Below are 24431 nucleotides of genomic sequence, written 5' to 3'. Positions count from 1 at the left end.
AAGCCATTTCCTCTTGTCCTATCACTTGTCACTTGGGAGAAAAGACTGACCCCCACCTCGTTACAACCTCCTTTCAGGTAGTTGTAGAGATCAATAAGGTCTCCCCTCAGCCTCGTTTCTCCAGGCTAAACAACCCCAGTTCCCTCAGCCGCTCCTCATAGGACTTGTGCTCTAGACCCTTCACCAACTTTGTTGCCCTTCTCTGGACACGCTCCAGCACCTCAATGTCTTTCTCATAGTGAGGGGCCCAAAACTGAACACAGCATTTGAGGTGCAGCCTCACCAGTGCCGAGTACAGGAGGATGATCACTTCTCTAGTCCTGCTGGCCACACTATTTCTGATACGGGCCAGGATGCTACTGGGCACACTGCTAGCTCATAGTCAGCCGGCTGTCAACCAATACTCCCAGGTCCTTTTCTGCCAGGCAGCTTTCCAGCCACTCTTCCCCAAGCCTGTAGCGTTGCATAGGGTTGCTGTGACCCAAGTGCAGGACCAGAGCTGAGCTCCCCTCCCTTCTGCTTTTGCAGAAGATATAATTCAAGGCCAGATGCATCTTTATTTTATAAAGCATTTTACAGATCAGTTTGCCAATCCAGATGGATTTTCTGATCAGCTTTAGCTATGAAGTGATTTAACAGAGTTTGCCTTACAATATGTGATTGGGAGAAGACTATAGACTAATGAGATTAAATGGAGGTATCAGAAGAAGTTAAGCCACTGAGTTTACTGAGCAACTTTTATTGCCACACATAGTTCATCCCTCCCTACTGGGACCCACGTCTGCACCCTCTCCCTGGAACCACTGCACAGTCATGTCAAGTCTGTCAAGAGATAAATGCCCAGAGACACAGCTATGCTCATCTTCCCTTCCTTCTGCAAGATGCTAAAAAGCAGCTGATGCCTTGACAAAAGCAGGCTGCTTAGGGCTGATTTTACACCCAACCTTCACCAAACGGGGCTGCCCCCTCCTTCGTATTACTAAGAACATTTGCAAGAAGATTTAGCGCTTCATTTCATTATGGTCCATCTGCTCCTCGTGGCTCATTTCCTGTTGTCTGGTCAATACTTCAGCACGACTTGCAAACGATTGCAAAATGAAGGACAGGGAGTCAGATGAAAGCTGTGCAACCCTCAAAATAGGACAGTAATCCTATTTTCCTACACGTGTCCCTCGGAGCAAGGGACACAAGGAGAGGCAGACAGAAAACAGACAGCTGAGGTGTAAGGTGGGCTCTGAGGTCCCCAAGGAGCTGGGGCCGAGCACGGCGCATGACGCTGCTGCCTGACGAGGTTGGGGCACGATTGCTATTTCTGCCCGAACACTACAGCTATGTCTGCTGCCACATTTTCAGCTGTTTGACAACTGGTGACACGCATCCCCACTCCCGGCAATAGATTAAATTTTCCCTGCTGTGATACATGGGCTTTTTAACTATGCATGGCCAACTCCTGCTATGACCGGCTTGCTTTGATCGATAGGTAGTAAACGCGCTTTATCCCTGTCCCCGGCCATAGCCCCTGAGTCCCTGTCGTGTGTCAAGGGCACTGACCTTCGCTCTCTGCCCACTGAGTCCTACCAGGGCTCATCTGGTGCCGGTTTCTGCTCGATTTCAGGCTCTTATTTGACACACTGCTCCACACCTCCTTGTCTCTCCATGTGTTAATTGCTTTGGATCAGCAGAGCTGCAGCAGCGTGAGGGTTGGTGTTAACTCCAGTGAGTGCTCTTAAGCTGGCTATCCTTGGTTTACAGACCAGATATCACTTTTCAGGCAGGTTATGGCTCACGATGAAGTCCTGGCAGCACCCAGCCGTCACGGGACAGGGGCTCAGACACATCATCATCTCCTGCATCCTTTTCCCTCTCCAACTGGAGTCAGCCACAATGTCGACAGGCCCAAACCAGTCCTATGGGGACACCAAGCTTGGGTTCAAGCCCAGACATTGAGGCTCTGCTTTATCTCTGCCTCAGAACGGAGCACAGCAAAAAGCAACTCTTGGGACACTGCAGTGACCCATTAAAATTAATGGGGTTAAATCATCCTGATGTAAGCCACCAACTTCAAAAGAATTACACAAGGGATGAATCTGCATCCATTCTTTTTCTTCTTTGTGCCTTTCAGAAAGATGATCTACTTTCCAGACTGCTATGCTCGGCCAGTCTTTCTAACTAAACTAACTACCCTCTTGTTGATCTCTTACTCCATGCTCTCGTCTACTGTCCAAGCAATTCCAAGAACTGCTCACCTGTTCTGGTTTTCCCCACACAAAACAGCCCTCATATACTTCCAACTGGCCTAACTGATTTCTTCTTTCAGGGGCAAATAAAAAAGAATACCAAAAAAAAGAAGAAAAACTAACTCCCAAAGCAAAATTTCATTAGAGGAACGAGGACGGTTGCGTACCCACATGGCACATTTCTTCTCTACCCTAGGTTGCAGCATCAGGTAAAGGAGCAGGTACAAGTGCAACACTTGAACCACCCCCTCTCCCCCTTAAAACTACAGTGTACAAAACCCGACCATGACTGATGTATGTCACATACACTTTTCTGTAATTGGAAGCACTTGTTTGAGCTAAGGAACTGCAGGACACCAACGCATCAGGCGGAGAAACCTCACATGTAAAAGATACAACCTCCCAGCTACTCTCTGATCTGGAAGCCAGTCTTGCTCCTGAGGTGGCTCATTCAGTAACAGCGCCAGTGGAGATGGCCTTCAACTCTTTCAGCAAAGAGCTCAGTAACCTTAAAAAGCATAAATCAAAACTGTTAAAACTGGCAGATGATTTGATAGGAAGAAATTGCCTTTGGGGGACTGCTTTTTGTCTGCCAAATTCACCCAGACGCAGATCCACATATGGATTTCTAACCTATCCAGGTTTCAGTGGTGATTACAGCAGCGATTGTGGTATGAACCATGCTAGACATATTATTTTGGGAGAGCTGATGTATGAGAGGTAGACAATGAAATGCTCAGAGTGTATTTGGTGCGTGAGTTAACCCACCTCCATAGTTCCCAGGTATTCAGCTCTGGGGGTTTTGGCACAGGAAAAGTAGACTTGAAATTCATCTCCTGAACTGGTTTCAAACTTTGCTGAAAGTCCGGAGGTGTTCGGATCTGGGATTTTGACTAGTAACTCCCAAAAGAGGCTGCTAATTTCTCAGGGTGAGGCAGCAGAGGATGGGAGGAACTAGTGTTATTTCACTTTGCTCTAAATGCAGTGCAACCGTCTGTGCAGCCGCTAAACCACGGAGCCTTGAAGGAACTACAAAATAGTCTGACTGTAAAGTCAGTCACCGAGAAACAGTCACTGCTGGGCTGACACAGCCTGCTGGTACTCCTCAAACCCCTGGAAGAAATGCTGCCTGACAGCTGCTTTCTATCTCCCATGCTTTGGCCCCACCATGTCCCCACTAGCGTCTTTTACAGCCATGGTTAGACATATACCAATGATGTATCAAGATGAGTAACGGACTAAAAACAAAAATACAGAGCGGTCAGGAGCTCCACAAAGCTGCTTGTAAATCTACTAAAAGTGGCATGTTTCCATAATAAACAATCCGTTATCGCATTGCTCTGTTCCCACTTAGCAGTCTGCCGAAAGAAGGGAAGAAAGAGGCCAGTTTGCAGGGCACTGCATTTAATAGGAGACAAATAGACAGTGTGCAATGGTCCACACTCCCTCTGCCGGCTGCATCTGCTGCACCCAGCATCCTCCGGGCGCTCTCGGAGGCGATGCTTCACGCTCTGATGGAGGCCAGGCACGATTAATTCCTACTTGCACTGTGGCAACTTCTGTGCAGGCACCGTCCCGTCAGTGAAGTGAGACCCGCTCTGTCAGGATTTACACAGATAAAGAATAAAAGCGACAGCACCTATGTGAAAGATGCTGGGCTGTGGCTGGCACAGGGCTGTGAAGAAACACTCTCCAGCTGGGACCGAGAAGTCCCTGCTGTTGCCTCTGTGAGATACGATCCATCACCATGCACAAAGCATGCACAAAGCACGTTGGGTTTAGTGGGAACCAAACGGTTTGCAATTCTGTTACAGGCAACGCTTTCATCTCCCTTGCCCTGACAACCTCTTTTGCCAATAGCCCTGGACAAGCAGGGCTCCGTAACCGCAAAACCCATCTGCCTTCCAAAAGGTCTGTTGGTGAAATGTATTTGGCTCAATATGCTTGATCATGCCACAGAAAAACTGGCAATACTAGAAAATGCAAAAGTATATAGATACATGCAGCTGGCAGGATCAGGGATGGAGCATGCACATATGTCCATGTATTTCATGTTCGTAAAATATGTATTTCCAAAGCACAGACTTGATGACATTACTCTGTCACCAGCAGGACTTTGGAAAGTCTGAATCAGAGAGCACAGAATCGCTGTGTTACCCATCAGCCACAGGTATCCTCTACCGGGAGTTGGCCTGAGATCTAAAATACAGACTAAGCCACGCAGAGGGAGACGAAGCAGCTCCTGTAAAGCAAATCTGCAGCAGAGAGAGAATCTGAATTCAGGACTTCTTAACCCTTTCCTCCCACTCATCCCATGAGTCCTGCCACAGCCCCATCCGACAAGGCTCCCACCATGCTGGCTATGCAGAGCGCCTGCCCACCCAATGGCGACGGCAGGCGCAGGGCACCTCAAACCTCCATCAAACAGCCTGCTTCCTGCTAATTACATCTTGAAGGCTAATGAGCTTTAAAAGTCTAATTCCAGACTTATTTTTCCTATGTCACTTTTGATATAATGGGGGCAAAACAGCTCACATCATAGTTTTTAAGGTATCAGGCAATTTAATTTCTTGCTTCTCTGCTGATCTCTGAGCAGACATAACCCTTTTGATGTCCTGCCCCATGTTTTAAAAGGACGTGGCAATCACGGCAGTTTAGAAATGTGCATACAATTATGAATGCTAATTAACAGTGAAAGACTCATACTTGGATCACAAACCCAGCTCTCTTCCAACTCAAGCCCTCCTCACAGGCTTCCAAGTAAATGGGTCAGACAGCAGTACAAAACTCCAGATAAAGAAAGTAATGCTTATATGGAAAAAAAGACCAATAAAATTCTTCAAAAAGCCCTGACTAGGCACTGTCAGAGAGATTAAAGACGGGAGTAGCTCCCTAGCTATTAGATGGCAGGGTTAAATTTAATGCAGGGTAACTTGAGGCAGAGTTACCCTGGGGATGCGAAGGATTTCGATCAGCAGTGAACTACAAGTGGGTTTTACCCATGGGCTGAGTGCAGCTTCAGGACTAGTGCCTGTACCCCCTGCAAGGCATGCACACACACACACATGCATACAGAGCAAATGATGAAAAATGCGTATCAAGTTTATCACAAAACTCCCACCGAGGATCAAAGCTGCCGCCCCCAGCAACACTCACTGGCCCCAGCCAGCTTCACATGCTGCCTTTTTGAATTTTCTAACATGGGAAAATACATCAAAAGCCTTGACAGAGAAAAAGCGCATCTCCAGGGAACAGCACCTTAAGCAGGTAGGCAGTATTGCGAAGGAAGGGGGGTTTGTCAGCACTCTGCAAATACCATGAGCACAAAACCAGCCAGTTTCCCAGAAGAGAAAGGAAACTCCATTTGGCCAAATCCAGAAACAATTAGCCCAGGCACATCCCATTTGAAGCTGGCACTGCAACAAGGGGAGCCCCTGCCACAGCTGGGAATGCTCGGCACTTCTGAGAACAAACCAGTGAGTACAAATTTAATGGATTCACATAACTGGACTGAGACTGGTGCCTCTTCTCAGAAGCTTCGAGGAAATTTCACTTCTGAGGCGCAGGGGACCACAGGCAGCTGGCTCAAACCAGAGCCTGGTCAGCCCTTAGCACCGCAGGCTGGGTCAGCATCTCCACTGCTGGGGGCTGTTCCCGGCTTCTCTTCCCTTCCCAGGTCACTGACCCACCTGCGCGGGGTAAGGACGCCCCTTGCCCAGGACCTGCAGCCCCAGCTCCTCTCCTGTGAGGAGGCACCCTGTGGCCAAGGCAGGGGGCTCGGCCGGGAACTGCTCTGGGTGCTGCTGACCGGTGGGAGGCCTTGAGAAGGGCAGAGACCCCAACTGTCCCAACAGCAGCTAGACGTGGCTCTAAAACCTCAAGAACTGTTGCTCAGGTTTTTCAGTTCATAATTGCAAATGTATTTTCCTCTTAAGACCATTTTACCAACAGTTCATAACTCTGTGGCTTGCAAATTGCCCAGCTCTGGGTCAGACGGTTGCTTGCAATTGTAAAACATCAGAAGTTGCTTGATTAAATCAGGTTAAAGAGGTCCCAGGCCCCTCTCCCCTTTCCCCAGGAGCAGTCATTCTTTCCTTTACTTGATCACTTAAATCTTTATTCTGCACCACTGCTGCCCTTGCACTGAGTCTTCCATTTCACCCGCAAATGAAGAGCAATTTTCCTTCAGAGCAGCATTTGGAGGGCTTTGATTGGAAATTTGTCCTTGTTCCATCATTTTTCAAAGGCTTTGTGGTTCCAACCTGCTCCCTGCTACGGGTTAAAAGGAGCAACGTGGACAGCTGTTCGTCTTACTGCAAGGCAGGAGCAGGGCCTGGCAGGGAATAACTCAGCCTAGCTAAGAGGTTATCAGCTGCTGCCTGCCAGATTCCTGTAAGAACTGTATGCAGTCTGCAGATACCACTGTGCTGGGGAGGGATGGATGGATGAATGGATGGACAGATGGATGGATGGATGGGAAGCATACAGGACAAGCAGGAGCAGTCCCTGCCAGCTAGGGAAGAGCTGTGCCTGTGAAGCTGTGGAGGGAAAGACCTTCTCTGAGCTTTGCTAAGGAGCATCAGTGTGATTAAGCAGCAGCCCAAGGGAGCCTCAGCAGATGTGGGGTGGGGTTTAATCCTTCCTGGGTCAAGCAAGCAAGCCAAAACCTGGATTAATGTACAGTGTGTCAGGCTGCACATGCAATGCACTGGCAATACTATTTGGACGACAGCAAACACCCAGATTAGGTGCTGAGAACTCCCCTAACAGGATCATGCACAAAATCTGGCCATAAGAAGAGCTGTCGCTTTGACTTTCACAGCCAAAAACACGAACAAGTCAGTGACACCTTCCACACTGAAACCCCGCCGAGTGCCCCGGCACAGCCAAAGCTGGGGATGAGAAAGGTTTCCCTTTCCAAGTCGGCTCTCTAGCTTAGTGGAGCGGGAGCAAGGAGACCCTGGTGATCAGCACAGCTTCCCAGGCCCGGGGAGATGATTCAGTCCAGTACTGAGTATTAAAGAGACAATTAGATAATCTTCAATCTCTTCCATATGCTTACAAATGTCTGATCCAGGTGTGGTTCTGGGGTTGTTAGTATTAATGTCCAAGACTGCAAGTCTGCTTCTTTCCCATTCCCTCGTCAAGTCTTAGATGCAATATTATTAAATACAAAAAAATTACTATCATAAGACCAACGGAAAAAGATAGGGCTGTAACACCTAATAAGAAGCCAGGTGGAAAAGCTATTTCATATCTGTTCATAGCAACATGTCACAGCGCTCCCACTTCTGTCTAGAGGAATTCCTACTCTCTAAGATGCAAGAGCCAAGAGAAAGTCAGCTTCGCCAGATGACCATGGCAAGGGGGTGAGGCAGGGCACATCCCTGGAGAGAGCAGAACACACGCCACCGTGTCCAATATCCACACAAACCAAAGACTTTTTTTTCCGGCTCAGCCTGTGCCTTTTGCTGCACGGTAAATGCATGTAAAGCATCATCTCCCCACGACGTGGCAGTAGCTGCCTGCAGAGCCCGTAACACAGGGCCTTCCCATGCCCAACCCCTTGTCGTCAAGTGGAGCTATTTATACAGGCTGCAACAAGCTATGCAACAAATATGGCTTTGCAAGGGTGGAAGAGTTCTGCAAAATAGACCAAGTGCAAACCTTAAAAATTTTAAGTTTGCATGTCTTGTTGGTGGGGTTTTTTGCCAGGCTGATCTGCAGGTTGCCCATGAAGTGCGAGCATTGCCATTCATTTTTAAATAGAAAGTCAGATATAAGATGGTGAGCTACGGCTGTGGTGGAAGGACTGTACGTATCTACACTTACATACACATGCACACAAGAGCAAAATATTATTCCCTGCATCAGTTAGCTTTTGACACATAAAGGACTTTCAGATAAGTTTTGTGTGAAAACCAGCCAGAAATCTCTGCCCTCCAGGGCAATGTTGAAGACGGAGCATTTTGTGGACAGAGGGCGGACGTGCCCGTTAACGTCCCTGGCTGCCTTCCAGCACAATGAAGCGTGCTGAGAAGTCCCTCTCCTGGCTTTCTGGGAAGGGAAGGACACGGGGCAGGTGAAGTCCTGCCAGCCCCACTGGGAGCTTGGTTTGCTGTGCCAGCCCGTGCTAGTGAAGAACAGGATGTCAGAGTGAAGTGGCCTCTCCCAGGGGAAGCTCTTTGAAAAACAGATGCCAGAGATGGGAGGGAGACACTAGACACCAACTCAATTTCACCACAGTCTCAAAGTGGTCTGCAAGAATGAAGGACAGGACACACTGAAAGAGCTTGTGCAAGGTTGGGAAAGGAAGCTGTTCCCTCCCTATTGGTGAGTCCTCCTGCCAGCATAAAGGGTCCAATTCGTCCCCTGGCACCCGGTCTCCAAGAACACAGCCTTCACCCTCTTGATCTTCATGCTGCTCTCCTCACGAGTCCTCCCTGCAGCAGCGCTCCTGAGATCAGCCCTGTCCTGACACTGCTCCTGGAGGACACCTTGGCCCACCCACACCTCAGGCTGATAAGCAGTGCCCATGGGTGGTCCTACATTGGATCTGATGGGAGACCAAATGAGTTGTGTCACCACTGACAAGAATAACTGTTGGAATGAGAGGACAATAAAAAAAAGGCAACAGAAGAGACAAGGTGTTCACCAAGGAGCGACGCAGCGGCAGCAGCCAAGTCACATTAGATATCATGGCATTTGCCTTCAAGTGGGATTAGTTCAGTAAATGTTACAGACCTTGGATTCAAGAGCCATCTTCAGCCAGCAAGGTTCAGAGGAGAAGACCTATGGACAACCCATTGCTTTAGAGCTAAGGCGGCTTTTGGGGGTCCATCCCTAGACTAGCAACACAGGACCAAGCAATGCAGGAACTGCTCTGTCTTCAGTGGGACCTTCCAGCCCAGCCCAGCCCAGCCCAGCCCAATTTGCTTCCCAGCTCCTGTGTAACCTGCCCCTGAGGCAGGGGGAATGAAAGGACACATGCATACTCTCCCATCCTCTTCCACCTCACAGTGGAGACATGAATGAGGACTGAAATGTGTTGAGACAAAATTTGGATAGGGTCAGCCCTATACGCCTTGGCCTCTGGTTTTCAGCGGAGAGCAGGGTCCTGCCCAAGAAGCTGCCACGAGCCGAAACCTGGCCACTGCACAGCGGATGGAGCCCATGCAGGAGGCAAAGCTCCTCACCATAGCACACGCAGCTCAACGAGCTCCCCAGTGGGCACGGCTCAGCTTTCCCAACACAATACCTGCAGCAGCGGGAGCCACTCCACAGGCAGCCACACTCCCAGGCAACCCGGTGCTAACTTGCCTCTCCCTCTCGTGGCTTGGATGGCATTTCCCTCAGCGCTGCCAAGCCGTGAGCCCTTGTCTTTCTGGGATGCGTGGGTATCTGCAGGCAAAGTTGGCAGGGCCGCATGCTGGAGTCAGCGAGGCTTCTGTGCTGCGGGTGAGCTGCAGGGCGAGCAGGGCAGGGGGCTCGGGAAAGCGGGACGGGCTCCTCTCCGGTTGCCCCCATCAGGGCTGTTGTCTTGTGATAACTACCAGCCCTCACGCTCGGTTCCGCTGCAGGAAGTTTGTTCCTGTCACCCCATTTCCCACCTCCCTCCCCTCTCCCTGCAGGTTGGAGAGGTTGCAGCCTGAGACGTGCAGACGAAGGAGGCACGCAGGAACAGGCCACCCCTGCCACCCTCTCCCCAGTTGGCCCCGGACACCTGCGGCAGGACCAGCCAGCAAAGCGCTTACAGGAAGGAAAGCCTAAGAGCAGCTCTGGTGGTTTGGTTTGCCTTGCGAGCACAAGCCTGCAGCAGGCTGTTTGCAAACAAACCAACCATCCCCACTATAAATCCTTTATTTGTTGCCTTTCCCCACCCTTCTGCCAGAGGGTTTGTCCCCTGAGCTGCATGGGGCCACACAAACAGCTGATTCAACATCCAGCGCGAGAGGGGAAGAGGTGGGAGCCCCGGAGCCACCCGCGCTTTACACAGAAGGACTCTGCTGGCAAAAACAGCTTCTCTCCACTTCAAGAGCTCCTCTCCAAGCACACCTCCTTGCAAAGTGGATCTTCTGCATCTCCTGCTGCTCCCTCCTGTCCTCTCCGCACTGCAGAGCAGAAAATTAACATTTCCATTCCTTCTCATGTGGGCAGCCGGCGGAGAAACCCCAGTGAGGAGGAGGAAGAAGCGGGCAGAAACAAGTGGCTGGGGATGAACCTCTTCAAATGATAACAAAAGGATACATGACTTTAAGCAGCCCAAGAGCAACTGGAAACAGCTTAAGGGAACACACTACATGCTCGCATTCAGACCCTCTGCCCTCGCTCCTGCCTTCACGCGGGACTGATGGGAACCCAAGGGGCTGAAACAGCAGCACGTCCCTCCCGGCTTCAGGTTTCAGCATCACACACCGAGGCTGTTTGATGAAGGGGCAGAGGAAGGGAAGCTGGTGGGTTATTCCAGCAAAAAGCCCTCTCTGTGCCCCTTCTCCACCACCTACTCCCCTACTCTCAGACACGCTCGAGACATAAGTACGGTGCCTACTCGGCAGCACTGATGATCGGCATGGACGCATATTGCAGGTGAAAGGAAGTTGCCAACAAACCGTATGACAATAATGGCCCTTTCCACACATTCGGCACTTCCCCTGCCAGAACCTCCAAGCCCTGAGGGAGCCAAATAGCTAGGTGGGCTCCCAGTAAAGCCCATTATTTTCAGGAAAGTTGGATGAATTTAGCCAATTCCCTTATTTTTACAGATAGGCAAGTCCCAGATATTTAAAATACTGAATTTGTTCAAGGTGTCCCCCAGCTCTGTGTGCTGTCACACACCCCGGGCTCTATTCAGGCCTTACATCCTGAAGCGAAGAAACCCTGGGTAGCATTTCCCATTAGCAACACACTTTTAAACACCTTCGTATAGTAGTTGATCAAGTGGCTGCAACACTCCAGGACTCTGGGATTTGCTCTCCATTTTTAAAACTACTGTCTCTCCAAACCTGGGAACAGTCAATCCAATAAATGGGTCTCCCTAAAACCTGTTTTCAAATATCAGCTCCGGTGGCAAAACCTGCTGCTGCGATCCCACATCCTGAGCCCATCTCAGATTCAGATAACGTTCACCTCAGTCTCTCTGCTCACGGTCACCATTATTTTTTCCCTTCCAGAAAAAGCAGGGTCAACCACAGGTTTTGGGGAGCAGCTGCACACGGAGATGGAAGTAGCATCATGGCTTTTAATGGGAACAGCCTCCTGAGGAGTCACGGGGCTGAGCAAGGGGAGGGAGGAGGTTTCTGAGCTGCCGAGTCAGCACTTTGCAACGCCTCTGTTTCTGTGAGCTCTGCACAGGCAGGTTCAAACCCTTCCTGCAGGTCAAAGCAGTACCACCAACAACAGAAGTGCAGCAGCGGAAAGCAGGATGTGCGACGCAGCATGGTGAAAAGCTGAGTAATAAACTGCCCCACCTCATACCTCCAAAAAAACCTAAGGACTGATGTATCCCCAGGGTAACTCAGCTGACATCAACAGCGTTACCACACGTGGTGTCTGCCCTATAATGTTATACAACCCCTAAGAGGTTGCTCGCTGTGCCAAACACCACATGGCCGCCCTTGCAGCAAGAACCAAGAGTTTGTTGCAGGATCTTCCCCGAGTGCTGGACTTTGCTGGCGCCCTGTGGGAAGGTGGTTCACAGTCTCTCCCTCACTGCAGCCTGAGAAAAGTCCTTGCAGCATGGCACAGGGAGAATTTCAGGTGCACGCTGGGTTTGGCAAGCCATTTGCATGCCAGAATTATTATTTCCTATTATTTCCTATTATTATTTCCCCAATTCAACTAGCCAGGGCAAAGTGAAGCTGTCGGTATCTTGCAAGCTGTAGCCCATCACAACCAGAGGGTTAATGCTACCCATTGTTTCCATTTATCCTTTCCCTGTGTCTGTTTGACCCAAGAGATGTTAATAGCCTCAAGGTCAAAGAGAGGAGAGTGCAGCAGAAGAGATTTCTTCCATAAATGACCTTGCAGCAAATGTATTCATGTTTTAGAGGACATAGGAAAAACCTCTATCTGGAGAAAAATGGTTCAAAAGTTTCTGTCAAGCCCAACAGATGCCCTCTTTCCTTCCTCTGCTTCTTTTAGGTGTCAAAACACTGTGATATCATTCAGTGTCCCCATGCTCCTGAGGATCAGGGTCTAAAACATTAACACTTCCACAACCAAGTGGGTTGCAGTACGCGCTGTCACTCCTTCCCCCCCCCAACACAGCATCCAACATCAGGTGCCTAGCAAAAGGAATTCTCTAAATGTAGTCGCAGTAGTTACCTGAGGTTTTGCTCCTATCTCAGCATAGCCAGCAGTAACCCACATTTTAATCCACAGCCTGATGCAACAGGGAAGGAAGAGAAAACCATCCATTTCTAGTCAGGAGCACTGTAGCTCTGGCTGCAAATGCACATTTTCTCCACTTCTTTCTTTTTTAGCTATTTTTCCACTGGTGCAACATTTGAGCTGACACAGAGAGGGTATCTGAATTTTAGTCTCAATAAAAAAAACCCTAAGAAATAAAAAGCAATCAGAACAGATTTTGCAGTGTCAAATTCAGCTCTCCAGAGGCAAAGGACCGGCTCAGATTCCCAGTGCTTCTGGCCCTCCACCCCTTCCTCTCGGTCCCATCTCCATCTGCCTCCTCCATCCCTCTCCCGTGCCTCTGTGAAGCCTCCGCTGTTTCAGCATGTCCCCCAGCAGAGAGCAATTATTGATGGTATATGTTACATTGGCCCTAATGGCCAACCCAAACGGGGCCTGTATGTCTGCTGAAGAAACACAAACCTGCTTGTTTCTACCCCAAAACTTGCAATCTGAATAGCGAGACAGGGCAGGGGCGAGGGAGCAGAAAGCCCAAGCTGAAGAAAGCCAGTGTTGGCAGCAAGCTCAGCTGCAAGCCCATATTTTTCTGGGGCCAGTGTGGTTAGTGGTGGAAGTGAAGTGACAGTGCTAGAAGGAGAGCTTGGAGCAGAAGGCCAACTGGCCAAGTGAAGGAAAGCCCATAGCTGAACTGCAGGACATTCTCTGAAGGTCCCAAGCTCTTGGCTTGGCTGCTTTTACAGCTGTTAGGGCTGGCTACAGCCTGACTGGTTTTTCTCTGCAGTTGGGACAGAAGAGAGCAAGGATGCGAAGCAGCAGCGCCGCAGCACTCTCCCAGCGGCATACACGCTCCTTGCATGCTGCTGGGGCTATGACACAAGAGGGAGAGGTTGCCTGGGCCAGGTACCACTTTCACACCGCCGTCCCTCAAACACAAGTCCTGTATACGCCTGTTTCTGCCCCTGCTCCCACCAGCTGGAGTCTGGCTGGCTCAGTCTGGCTGGCTCATGTTTGATCTCCAGGATCAAAGAGGAGCTGTAGGCTCGGAGGGGCAGGGAGTATCCTTTTTGCCATCTGTCTGAAGGAGCAATGCAGCCTTGGTTCTTAGCTGGAGTCTGTAGGTGTTTCCTCACTTAGAGCAATGCGGGTGACTTTTGCCCTGCTATGCATCCACTAATTCCTTAAAGACTTCTCCTCAGTCCCACTGGCATCAGAGCAGACCTTGCCACAGCAGCAGCACAGAGGGAAAACTACATGCAAAATCTAGTCCTTTTTATTAGAGTTTCAGCAAGGGGAGATTTGCTGCAAGAATCCTGGACTGAATCCAAGAAATTGCAACTCTTTGCTTCTTATTTCCACCCCTGTGACCTCAGATCAAGTGGCATTTAAAACCCAACAGAACAGGGCTGAAGCCACAAACCCTGGAAAGCTCAACCAAGAAACTCATCTCCAAATGCTGGCAATGGCTGCCCCCACTCTAATGATCCACTTGGAGGCTCTTCTGCATCTCAGCTAAGCACAGTAATACTGCGTTACGTTTATTCAGACCATATGTAATACGCACAAGAGCCCATAAAAGCTTAAACAGCACAATAAACATTTGGAAAAGCACAGTGACCAGATTTACGGGGTTTGGATACCTGCCAGCATAACCCACCAGAATCAGATCCTTAAGTTTTTGTGTAAGCCCAAGACATACACACAACACAAACATGAATGCGCTGTTATCCTTGGAAAAAAGATGAACAGCCCCCAAAGCCCATCCCCAGCACTGGAATATGACAGCCTTCCACTGTGTTTGATTGGACTTAGTTTAAATCAAGGCCATAAAGAAGGTCTTGGCAAGGAGAAATAAATGTAGCACGACAAAATTTCACCCCAGAGCACACAGTAAAACTGAGAAAGAGGGAAAGACGCAAAGATTTAGACACTTAATTTCCATTGAAGGGGAGATGAGCCCTGCTGCAGAGAGAGCGCTGTGCTTTGCCAAATTCCAAGATACTTCTGTGCTAATTTTCCTCCACAGGGATGATATAGTATCTCCTGTGCCACCTACCAGGCTGGAGGAGGGGGCGTGATGGCTCGACAGAAGAGAAGAGGTGTGAAATGATGACGGATCCCAGGAGGTGCAAAACATTTTGACCCAAGAATCCGCAAAAACCTTGAGCTTTCATTTGTACAAAGTACTTTGGAATAGTGGGACATCAAGGCACTGGTGGGATGTAAAAGTTCCTCTGTTTCCCAAGGTGAAGAACAGTTCAAAGAATTCCAGTTTCCTGGTTTCTTGGGCATTTTGTGACACATTTTTTGTCCTCCTCTACATTTAATAACATTTATGGCTAAACACAGTATTTCACATACCTACAGCCCCTTCCAGATCACAGAGACACTGCACAAGCAGGATTTAGTACAGCCATGAGCATCCAGTGCTCAAGACAGAAGCCAGGAGTCCTGGCTCCACGTTTTGTGCTCTAAGACGCATCCAGGGCAGAACTCCCATCTCCAGACTTAAAGCAAAAAGAAAAGAGATAAAAGAAAAGCACAAGATACTGCTTTTGAGAAACCTGCCTCATTTGTTATGATAAAGGAGAGTATTATGGATTAGCTGGCAATACATGGAAGGAGCTGCCCACCTCCCACGCATAATTTCCCAGAAAATGTTTTTACAAGTTTAAGACGAGCTGTTACATAAAGTTATACAAAAGAAAGACTAAAGCGTGACGACAGATTTACTTACATGAGGCTCAGGACTTGAAGATGCCCTTGCTGGTAAGGAACCGGCTCAGAAGCACTGCTCCGCTTTGCTTATTAAACCGCAGAAAAAGGCTGTTTGTGTTTATCTGCTGCTCCGGGAGGTGGGTTGTGCACTGAGAACAAAAGCTACATGCAAGGGCGCATTCTCTCACCCACTGGCACGGGCACGCTCAGGGACAGCTTTGCATAGGACAAGGTCTATCTTCAGCACCAGTGGCCACAGTGGAGGACAGAGCAGCGGGCCTCCAGTCAGATTGCAGCACAGTACGAATTGCTGCAAAGACCACACATTTGGTGACCGCAAAATCTAGTGAGGAGGCACAGAGTAGTAAAGGGTCCTGCGGGAGGAAAAGATGCATTGAAGCAAGGGCCAGGATGGCGTGGGTAACGGAGCACACGCCAATGGAAAGTCTTAGTAGCTCCTGAGGGGGAGGTCAGGCAGTTAAAGGTCTGTCCAAGGCAGATGTGCTCGTGTTAGCTCACAAGTCAACAGGCACAAGAGTTAGGGATGAGAAACACAGGACGGGACAGGCAGGGAGAGAACAAAGCCAGTGGGAAGGGCAATGCACTTTTGACACGTCCCTTTTCCACACGCTTGGGAAGGTAACTCGGACCAGGAAAGCTCTGCTCAAGTTCCAAACTACACAGCTGCCTGACTGCTCGAATGGCCCCAGCCAAACCTCCCTGCACAAACAGCCCCATGGGGCTGGGGGCATCTCCAACACAAGCTACCATCAGCAAGCGCCACAGTAAAGGACACGGAGGACAAACGGTGGAGGAGGCAGCCAAAGCGGCAAGCAGAGGACATCAAGAGACACCCAGGGCTGACTCTGGACAAGGACTTGCAGATGGAATAATCTGGCCAAGTGTCACAGGGATCTGAGCCTGCAGCCCCAAATGGACTGATGTGCCAGGAGCTGAAACAGAGCGTAGGCTCCTGAGCAATTCATTCTTCTACAGCAGACTGTGCTCCCAGTACTCACGGAGATTTGATCGAGGAAGAAGAGGAGACCCAGGAAACCGTCCGCCCTCCTCCCTTCCTCCATGCTCACACTGACCCTTTCCAGAACTGCCATAGGGCAGAGTCTGTGCATGAAAGCGGCTGCTTCATCCACATCATGGCTACAGCCCACCCTGCTCTCCATGCTGTCCCAGAGTATGAAGAAGCGTGGACTGGTCTTTGCATCTCTTCTGCACAGGTATCTGCTGTTCATCTCAGAAGAGTGACTTCAGATGAGGTAATTCACCACAGTTTGGGGTAGGAAGACAACAGGGTGAGGTCGATCTTGAGCTAAAGATCCCCCCTCACATGCTTACAAGCAAGGGATGAGTGTGTGTTCCTTTGGAGGACTGGGGGGCCAGTGGTTGAAGCTGAGAATTTAAGGGCATCCTGAATCCTAGACCCACTGTAACCTAGGGCAAACCAGTTCAATGTTTCTTTGCAGCATTTTCCTCAAATATAGCATTTTCCAAAAATTGATATGGAAGTTGACCCACTCCTGCAGATCTGGGGAGTTGTATATCAGCGAGACAAACTGTTGGTGTGCTAGTGGTGTTCGCAAATGCAAATAACGGAATGTATGCTGAGTCACAACATGAAGCTACAATTCAGACCTTCTGGCTCCTGTTCCAGCCTTGGTGACTTTCAAAACCACTTTTGTACTTTTGCTTCCCTGGTTCTAAAATAAAACCTGTATTTCACAGTCAAGCTGAGAGCAGGTTTATGTTTGGGCTGTACCTCGAGGTCTATGGTGAGGTAGCTCTACAGAAGGGCAATGCAGTACTATTGCCATTACTACTACTGTACGATTCACATGATGCTTTCTTTTCAGTATTATTCTTAGGAACAATCCCTGGGAAGATTTTGGTTTCACTAAAAAAAGAAAAAAGATAGATTATGGGCAGCTAGGGACAAAAATAATCTCATTCCCCTGTGGTTTGTGCTATTTAAAGGGACATAATACCCATTTTTGAAAAGACCAGTTTCAGAAGACAAACAACTGACATCTGTCAGCACAAAGAAATTTGGAAAAATAGACATAATATCATTTTCCAAAAGCTTCAGGTGTACCTGAGATGACCCAGAGTATGGGAGCAGGGGTGGAAGAGCCATCTCTCCAGCAGAACATGAGCAGGGATTAGTTTTTCTAACCAATTTTTAGAGGAGGATCTTGGTTTCGAGCCAGGAGTTTGAAGAGTGAACAGCAGCACAGGACCGGGCGCACAGGAAGAGTATTTTGTCCCACGTTCCCACATTTTTGTTCACTGTCCTGGCTACGGTCAGGTGGGGAAAAAAACGTGATGCCATGTATTCAGCATGAATTACAATTCCACACAATGGTTCGAGTTCTCATCTGCTGAAGTATCTGGTGGTTGGACAGAAGCCACTGAGCTAACAACAACTGTGTCTCGCAAGGAACAACAGTTGGAGGCACCAAGGAACTAGCAGATGGTAGGAATTTGCCCCAGACAGCACTGGATAAAGCAGGAAAGTCTTATTCCTCCTGCATTCCCACTGCATCCTCCATGCCCGTCTGCTGGGGAAAGCTGTTGGCCGGGATCCAGAGGTGCAAGGATGGGCTGAGGTGAGTGCTGGAGCTGAAGGATGTGAGCAGACAGAGCAGGGATGCAGAAGGAGCAGGTGGACACAGCTGGGAGTACTGGGATTTCACAACACGGAAACCAGCTCAGGATCACTTTTGGTACTGGACGCCCTGACCCTCATGCAACTGCTGTGAAGCATTAACCTTGTCCTGGACTACAGCCTGGAGGTAATTTATACATGTCCGCAACGTGGAACATCCCAAGCCACGGACTCTAGAGTTAGTTCGGGTGCATTTAGATCTACATCTTCTTCTCTGGGACCATCTCAAACTCCAGCAAAAACGTTGGGTAAGGAACGAGCTGAGAGAAGGACTACATTCAATTTGTGCTGGTGCTGCCCATACTGTCACTAACAACTGGTGGGAAATCAGTGAGAGATGTCTCAGACACAGCATCTTCAGAGGGAGACGGTCAGCGCATCATCCACTGCTGTCTCATTCATTCTGAAGACTTAAAACAAAAGGTTTGGGGCAACTGCAGATTGGACAAGGCTGAACACAGAAAAGTAAACTTGCTTTTGTTTGTCTATAATATTAATAGGCGCATTATGTAATTTCCTTGGCTTACTGATGCAGCAACTCTGGTTACAAGATGGGATGGGATTTCCTTGAGGTCATTCCCCCAAACTGTGTGAGTTGTTATTTTCCTGGCTCACCCACAAACAGAGCGGTTTGCTCTTCTGAAACACTAATGTCCGACTGTTGAAAGGTTTTGCCAATCAAAACATTGTGGCCATACCCCATTTTAATAATCTAAGGCATCAATCTCCCCCTTAGTATTTGTTTGAAGTGTTCTGCACCCTGCTGAAATATCCCCTCCAGACCTCCCTGATCTCAGGCTCTGATTGAAGAGAGATGCCATGCATCAGGCCTGCAGCTTTCTCTCTGAAACATTTAGCAGGGGATGGTGGTAAAATGTATTTATTTTCATGTATTGAGGAAAGACCATATATTCCAGCCTCTTTTTTTTCCATCACTCAGAGATGGGCTTGAGGCCAAAACGGTGCTGCTAAGCTTGTTTTCTATTTAAAACCTTCATTTTTATTAATAACCCTTTACAGCCTACACACCAGCACTGCGGGAGTTGCATTTCCGTGTTATGTCATCGTGAACCGTTATGTATTTAATTCCTGTACCCACAAACCCATATGGACATCATTAAACACGCACTGTACAGTATTAAAACTGTGTTCCATAAAGTGTGATTTAGAAAAAAAAAAAAAAGACCTATGAAGTGTGGATTTTTTTTTTTTCCTAAGGTCATGGGAAAATGAAGAAGTAGGGGAGAGAGAAAAGGTTCAGCAGTGCTGCGGGTTAGCTCATAGCTCTCCATGCCTGCAGACCGAAAAACCCAGCCTGCCTTATCCACCATAGAAGATTAATTACCCAGTAACTTCAGGCCAGAGATGACGAATTTCTGTTTGGCAGACCACAGAGACAACTTCTACAAAAATTACAGGTTACAAAGCAGCACAAGACCTTGATGATTTTACTTCTGCCAAATTAGGTTGCCATCACTTCTCCTGAAAGGAGTTGCCTTTAGTGGGGCAAAAGAGCAGGTTTCTCCATACTGCTGAGGGTTAGTTATCAAGGCCACTAACACAGGTGAGGGTAGACCCTTGTCCCAGGCACGACACATGTGTGGCACACGGTTTACTCCCAGTTTCTGTTATGGCGCCAGACTGGCTTGTCCTGGCTGTAGTCTACGCTAGCAGCATATCCAGCAACCAGGTAACTTCTGCAAGGCAGCGAGGGCACGCTTATCCTCGGCCTCAGGTTCTCGCCTGTGTTTGGGACACTCCTATCATCCCTCTGTTATCTCTTATGTGGGATTGGGGATGAAAAGATATGGGAAGGAGAGAAAGTGATGAAAGAAATACATCAGAGAGCAAATAAACCCAACATACAGAGTACCAGTGGGACAAATAGAAATGAGTGTAGCAATGCTGGGGGAAGCAGGACAGAATATACTGAGAAGGAAGAGAACAATATCCAAGGGATGTAAGGATAATGAAAAAACCCAGAGACAGTTAAAAAATGACACAAGAAAAAATATGTCAATATGAGGCAGAGAAGCTGATGCAGTCAGGGATGGTAAGAGAGCGAAAAGAAAGCAAGAGATAAGAACAAAGCACAATTTTAAAATGTCCAGTAAAAGATTTATGTATGTATGTAAAATAGGAGACAATAAGTCAATTGCCTACAACACACACTAGACAACTTACAATGACCTAGCCCTTTATACTGGAGTAAGACCTGCCAAACCCTGTTTGATGGGTGAATTCCCTCTGATCACGGAGCAAGCGCTAGCTGAAGTGAAACAAACCACAGTGAAAATGGTATCTGACAGGATTTTACAGCAACTACAGCTACAGAAAGGTATTCTGCATAGCCTTGTTGTTTTGCTTACTGCTTTGTCTCAGAGCAGCTGCATTCCCTTGTGGAGACTGTATTGGTGCTCCATTGATTTTACAGCTACACAATTAAAAGGTCCTCTCAAAGACACAGATGAAGATACATACCTAATTGCTTTCAAGCCCTTTTTGGTTTTCTTTATGAAACATTAGTAAAAATAAATGCATAAAAAGAGCATTCAGGGCACACACAAATTATCTGCTATATAAAACCTCTAAATGTTCAGGTCAGTTGAGCCTCTCTGCTGGTTTTGCTGTGTGATGTCTGTGTTTAGGAGTCTCCCAGAATAGGTATTACCTACCCTCATCCCTTGAAAGCTGGTGAGTTAATTCAGGTTAAATTTGTTGTGTTGGCCCCAAAGCCTGTGTGCACGTACTCCATACATGTCCATCTCCAGGCAAGACAGAAGAATTAACATGATTTGCAGAGGGGGTTACTGATGAATGAACCTCCTTTATATCCCAGCCCTCTCCAGATTTTTTCATTCCCATCAAACAAACATACACATTAATACACACACAAATAACTTTGGGTGCATGTGTGCTCCTGTTGAATTCAATACAGTATTCACTGTGTAGAAAACTACCCACGTGCATAAATGTTTGGAGGAGGAGGGCCACTCTCGGAATGAGGCTGACATCAAGTTTAATGTTATCTAGCTGCATTACTCTGGAGGTGAAATGTTTTTGACATGTGTCTCTGTAGGGCTGTGTCCTACTTAATTCAAAATCAGGAATTTGCTTTGATGTTTTGAAAATAAAGCCTTAAAAGAAGAAGCAGACACAACTGGCAAAACTTCTTCAGGAAGTTTGCAAAGGACCATTAGAGCCCCAAGCTGTTAAATGGTCTATTCTGGGTCAGTGCTCTCTTAAACTGATAGTCACATCTACTTATACAGTTCCCTGGCATGTGAGTATATCTGAACTGAACGTATCTGAAATGGAGATAAGATTGGAGATTTTCTGAGCGCGTATTAGGGTAGACAAAATCATGGCAGAAAGCAACATTTGTTTGTTAAAGTAAAAAATTCTCTGTTTGCTGATATTAATTCAATCTTCTCTCACAAACATTATTTGTCCTGCCAAAGATCAGGACTTACTGGGCAGTAAACCGGGGCTCAGTACTTTATACGCCTGTCAACAAAAAAATTAAATGTAAGACACTTGTCATAAGTCTGCACGGACAAAATTTTCTGATTTATGACGATGCTGAATGATTGAGGCAAGAATGTATTTTTAAAAAAGCCTTAAAGGAAAGCAGACAAAAAAGGAAGGAAAAAAGGCAGTAATTATATAATGCACTGGAGACCGGCCTTCCATAAGAAGAGGGGGAAAGGCACTCCTCTTACGATGCCCAATTCACCCCTTGCCTAATAATCCAAAAGCACCTAACTTTCAAAGTACTGTGTTTTTTCACAGGCTGGAAGCACCACAAAGCACCCTTCATCAGCCTGGCCTTTTGGCAGTTCTCCTTCTCCAAATGCAAATGCTACATCTGGAAAAGGCAGGAATCCTCTCTCCTGCCTGAAAGCCTCCTTTTATCTCCGTCCTCTGCAGAACTCCTACTTCTTGCAACTACTCACTCCAACATACTACTTTATTGAAGGGATTCAAGGCTTTCTCCTCATCTGCTCAACGTCTGCCCCTTCTTAAAGTCCCAGCTCACCTTCGGAGCCCGCTTGCTAGCTAGGGCCATCCCTCAGCCAAGCATCCACGAAACAACCCCCTCCCAAACAGAGAGATGAGCATGAGAACGATAACAATGAAGATTAACAGAAGCTTATTTGTCAGGCCTGGCAAGAAGAGCATCTCATTAACTGGTATGGCCTGTGCAATTCAGCCGCCGGGGGTTCCTCCTCCCCCCAGGGGATGACACCGATGCATCATGAACATTAATAACATTGTTAGTGCGTGTCCAACAGAGCCCTGCTTTGTGCATTGAGACGACCCAGCAAACAATAAGATACTTCTCCACTGACTTCTTGCTGGAAGAGTTTAAAGCTGTTTGCAGGGATGTGAACGACTCTTGCAGCTTTCTCTAGCTGCCCCTGGCCCTTAGCTTCACTGTAAAGATATGTATGGAGGTGAAGAAACTAATCCAGACCCAGCAAGACGCCTTGGCACCCAGGTTACCGGCTACAGGGACTGCAGAGGTTATGAGGAAGCTGAAGAACCTTATTATTGGGACCACAGAAAGGAAAGTGCTCAGTTTTGTTACCCACATGCCTCCCCAAATCTGGGAGCTCTATTGCTAAAATGTCCCATCCTGCAGGAAGAAATGTAGAACGTTGGCAACATGTACTGGTCCCCGCTACAGAGTAAAAGCTACCCCAGTTACTCAGTCTGCATACTTTATTTGCATTTGCCTGTATTTAAGGGGGTTGATGACAGCTTTACACCCCACCTTCTGGTCCTAAGTTCAGAATAGCTGAAATCATTCTCCTCACCTGGGGTGAAAATTCACTGTGCCCTTGCTGGTGTCATACCGCTGTGGATGGGCTTTTTCACAGTGAAACCCTCCCTGCTCCTCTTTTATTTAGCAAAATTCATAATGCCCCAAACAAGTGTTGCACCAGGGCTTGCTCTTTAATGTGTTTTTGAGCCCCTTCTTTGCTCGCCAGATGCTGGCAGGGGATCAGCCACGTGACTGACACTTTCCCAGAGCTGCCCGCTGGAAGAGTGAGGCATTAAGTAGGCAGGACCAGACACACCGCAGCATGGCGAACGGCAGATCAAGTCCCAACCATGCAGAGACCTGAACGCCACTGCAGAAGGGGTCACCTGCAAAGCCGTCTGTCAGATGTCTCTGTACATGTCTGTTCACTCTACAGCCATCCTGCTGCTCAGTAGGGATGATGAAAACTATCCAAATTCTGGCTTTTGGGACCATGTTTCAACAGGAACCAAGAGGTTCATTTTTGGTACAACGTCTTCCTGAAAAGAAAGCTCCTCTTTTAGCCAGATTTAGAGGATAATCAGTATCTCCACAAAATACTGCATTTTGATGGAAATAAGATTAATTTAATCTTAACATCCTCAAGAACTCTACAGCTCCCCTAGCAAGAGAGAACAACATTGGTGAGGTTCTAATCATTAGGAAAAGAACTGAGACCAGCAACCTATCCAACAGGGAGCAGCAAACATGGCAACATTGCCAATTCACTAGTGAACCAGGACAGCTTCAACTCTCTGATGAACGCTGTCTCTGGTATGAGTCATTCACACTTCATTCCCAGCATGCTTGGATGGGAAAGGAAAAGGTTTATCTGTTAGATATGGTGCCCCTGCCATCCTAACCCCACAGCTGTTGCAATGGGTCTCTTCTCATAAAGCAAACCAGACATTTTTTGGCCCCTATTTTCTTCTTCTTTTATAGTTTCAAGCACTAGGTATCTCAGGTTACTAGTGATTTTTTGCGGTGGTTCCCAAATGAGCCTGAACTGCTCTGATTTTTCAAACCCACAAGACTGTAATTGAAAGCAAATGTAATCAGACATATACAATGTTCTGAGGTTCACCACAGTGCACTGCAGTCAGCATTACTGGAGTGGCTATTAAAACTCCTTGGAGCTGGGAAGCAAATACAGCTTGCAAAAATCCAGCAAATAACCAGCATTTATTAGATTAGACTAAAGGATTGCAAAGCCACAGTCAATCCTCTATTCAGAATATATCTGAGGTCTGTTTAAACGAACATCTTTCCTGAGCTTAGGCCAATTGTTTTAAGAGATGCGAATGGAAACAAGGAAAGAATTCTACTTTTAACACAACAAATTCTGCAATCCTTACATCAGTGTAAATCCTGAATAGTCCATTACTGTCAGCAGGGTCGTTCCAATCAAATTCTGGCATAACTGGAAAAAGAAAGTCGCCCAAAGACAAAGGGTTTCTTTGAACCTAGACACACATCTCTAGCTAAAGATAAGCAGTAGCAAATCCCTTCCATAAACCTCCCAAACAAAATGCAAGCATTAAAAGGCAGGGGGAGGGTTTTAATTGAATTCCCACTGGCACTTGAGTCTGCACTTAAAAGCAGGTCTAGGGTTATCTGTGAAATT

At 47.7% G+C, this 24431-nt stretch overlaps 1 protein-coding gene across 4 annotated transcripts in view; it reads right to left on the bottom strand.

Moving 5' to 3' along the window:
* SH3PXD2A (SH3 and PX domains 2A) overlaps nucleotides 1-24431 on the bottom strand; it is a 269014-nt gene that overhangs the window by 116456 nt on the left and 128127 nt on the right. Inside the window, exon 1 of one of the 4 annotated variants that reach the window (XM_030030159.1) lies at nucleotides 15340-15416. The exons of the other annotated variants lie outside the window; for them this stretch is intronic. Within the exon in view, the coding sequence (XP_029886019.1) occupies nucleotides 15340-15341 (2 nt within the window). The 5' untranslated portion in view covers nucleotides 15342-15416. Of the gene's footprint in view, nucleotides 1-15339; nucleotides 15417-24431 lie in introns of those variants that run through there. 4 annotated transcript variants of the gene reach the window in all.

The sequence above is a fragment of the Aquila chrysaetos genome, chromosome 11 (genome assembly GCF_900496995.4).
Source record: "Aquila chrysaetos chrysaetos chromosome 11, bAquChr1.4, whole genome shotgun sequence".
In the NCBI taxonomy this organism is placed as follows: Eukaryota; Metazoa; Chordata; class Aves; order Accipitriformes; family Accipitridae; genus Aquila; species Aquila chrysaetos.
Note: the sequence above shows the minus strand (reverse complement) of the source record. Positions and strands in the feature narration are given on the sequence as shown.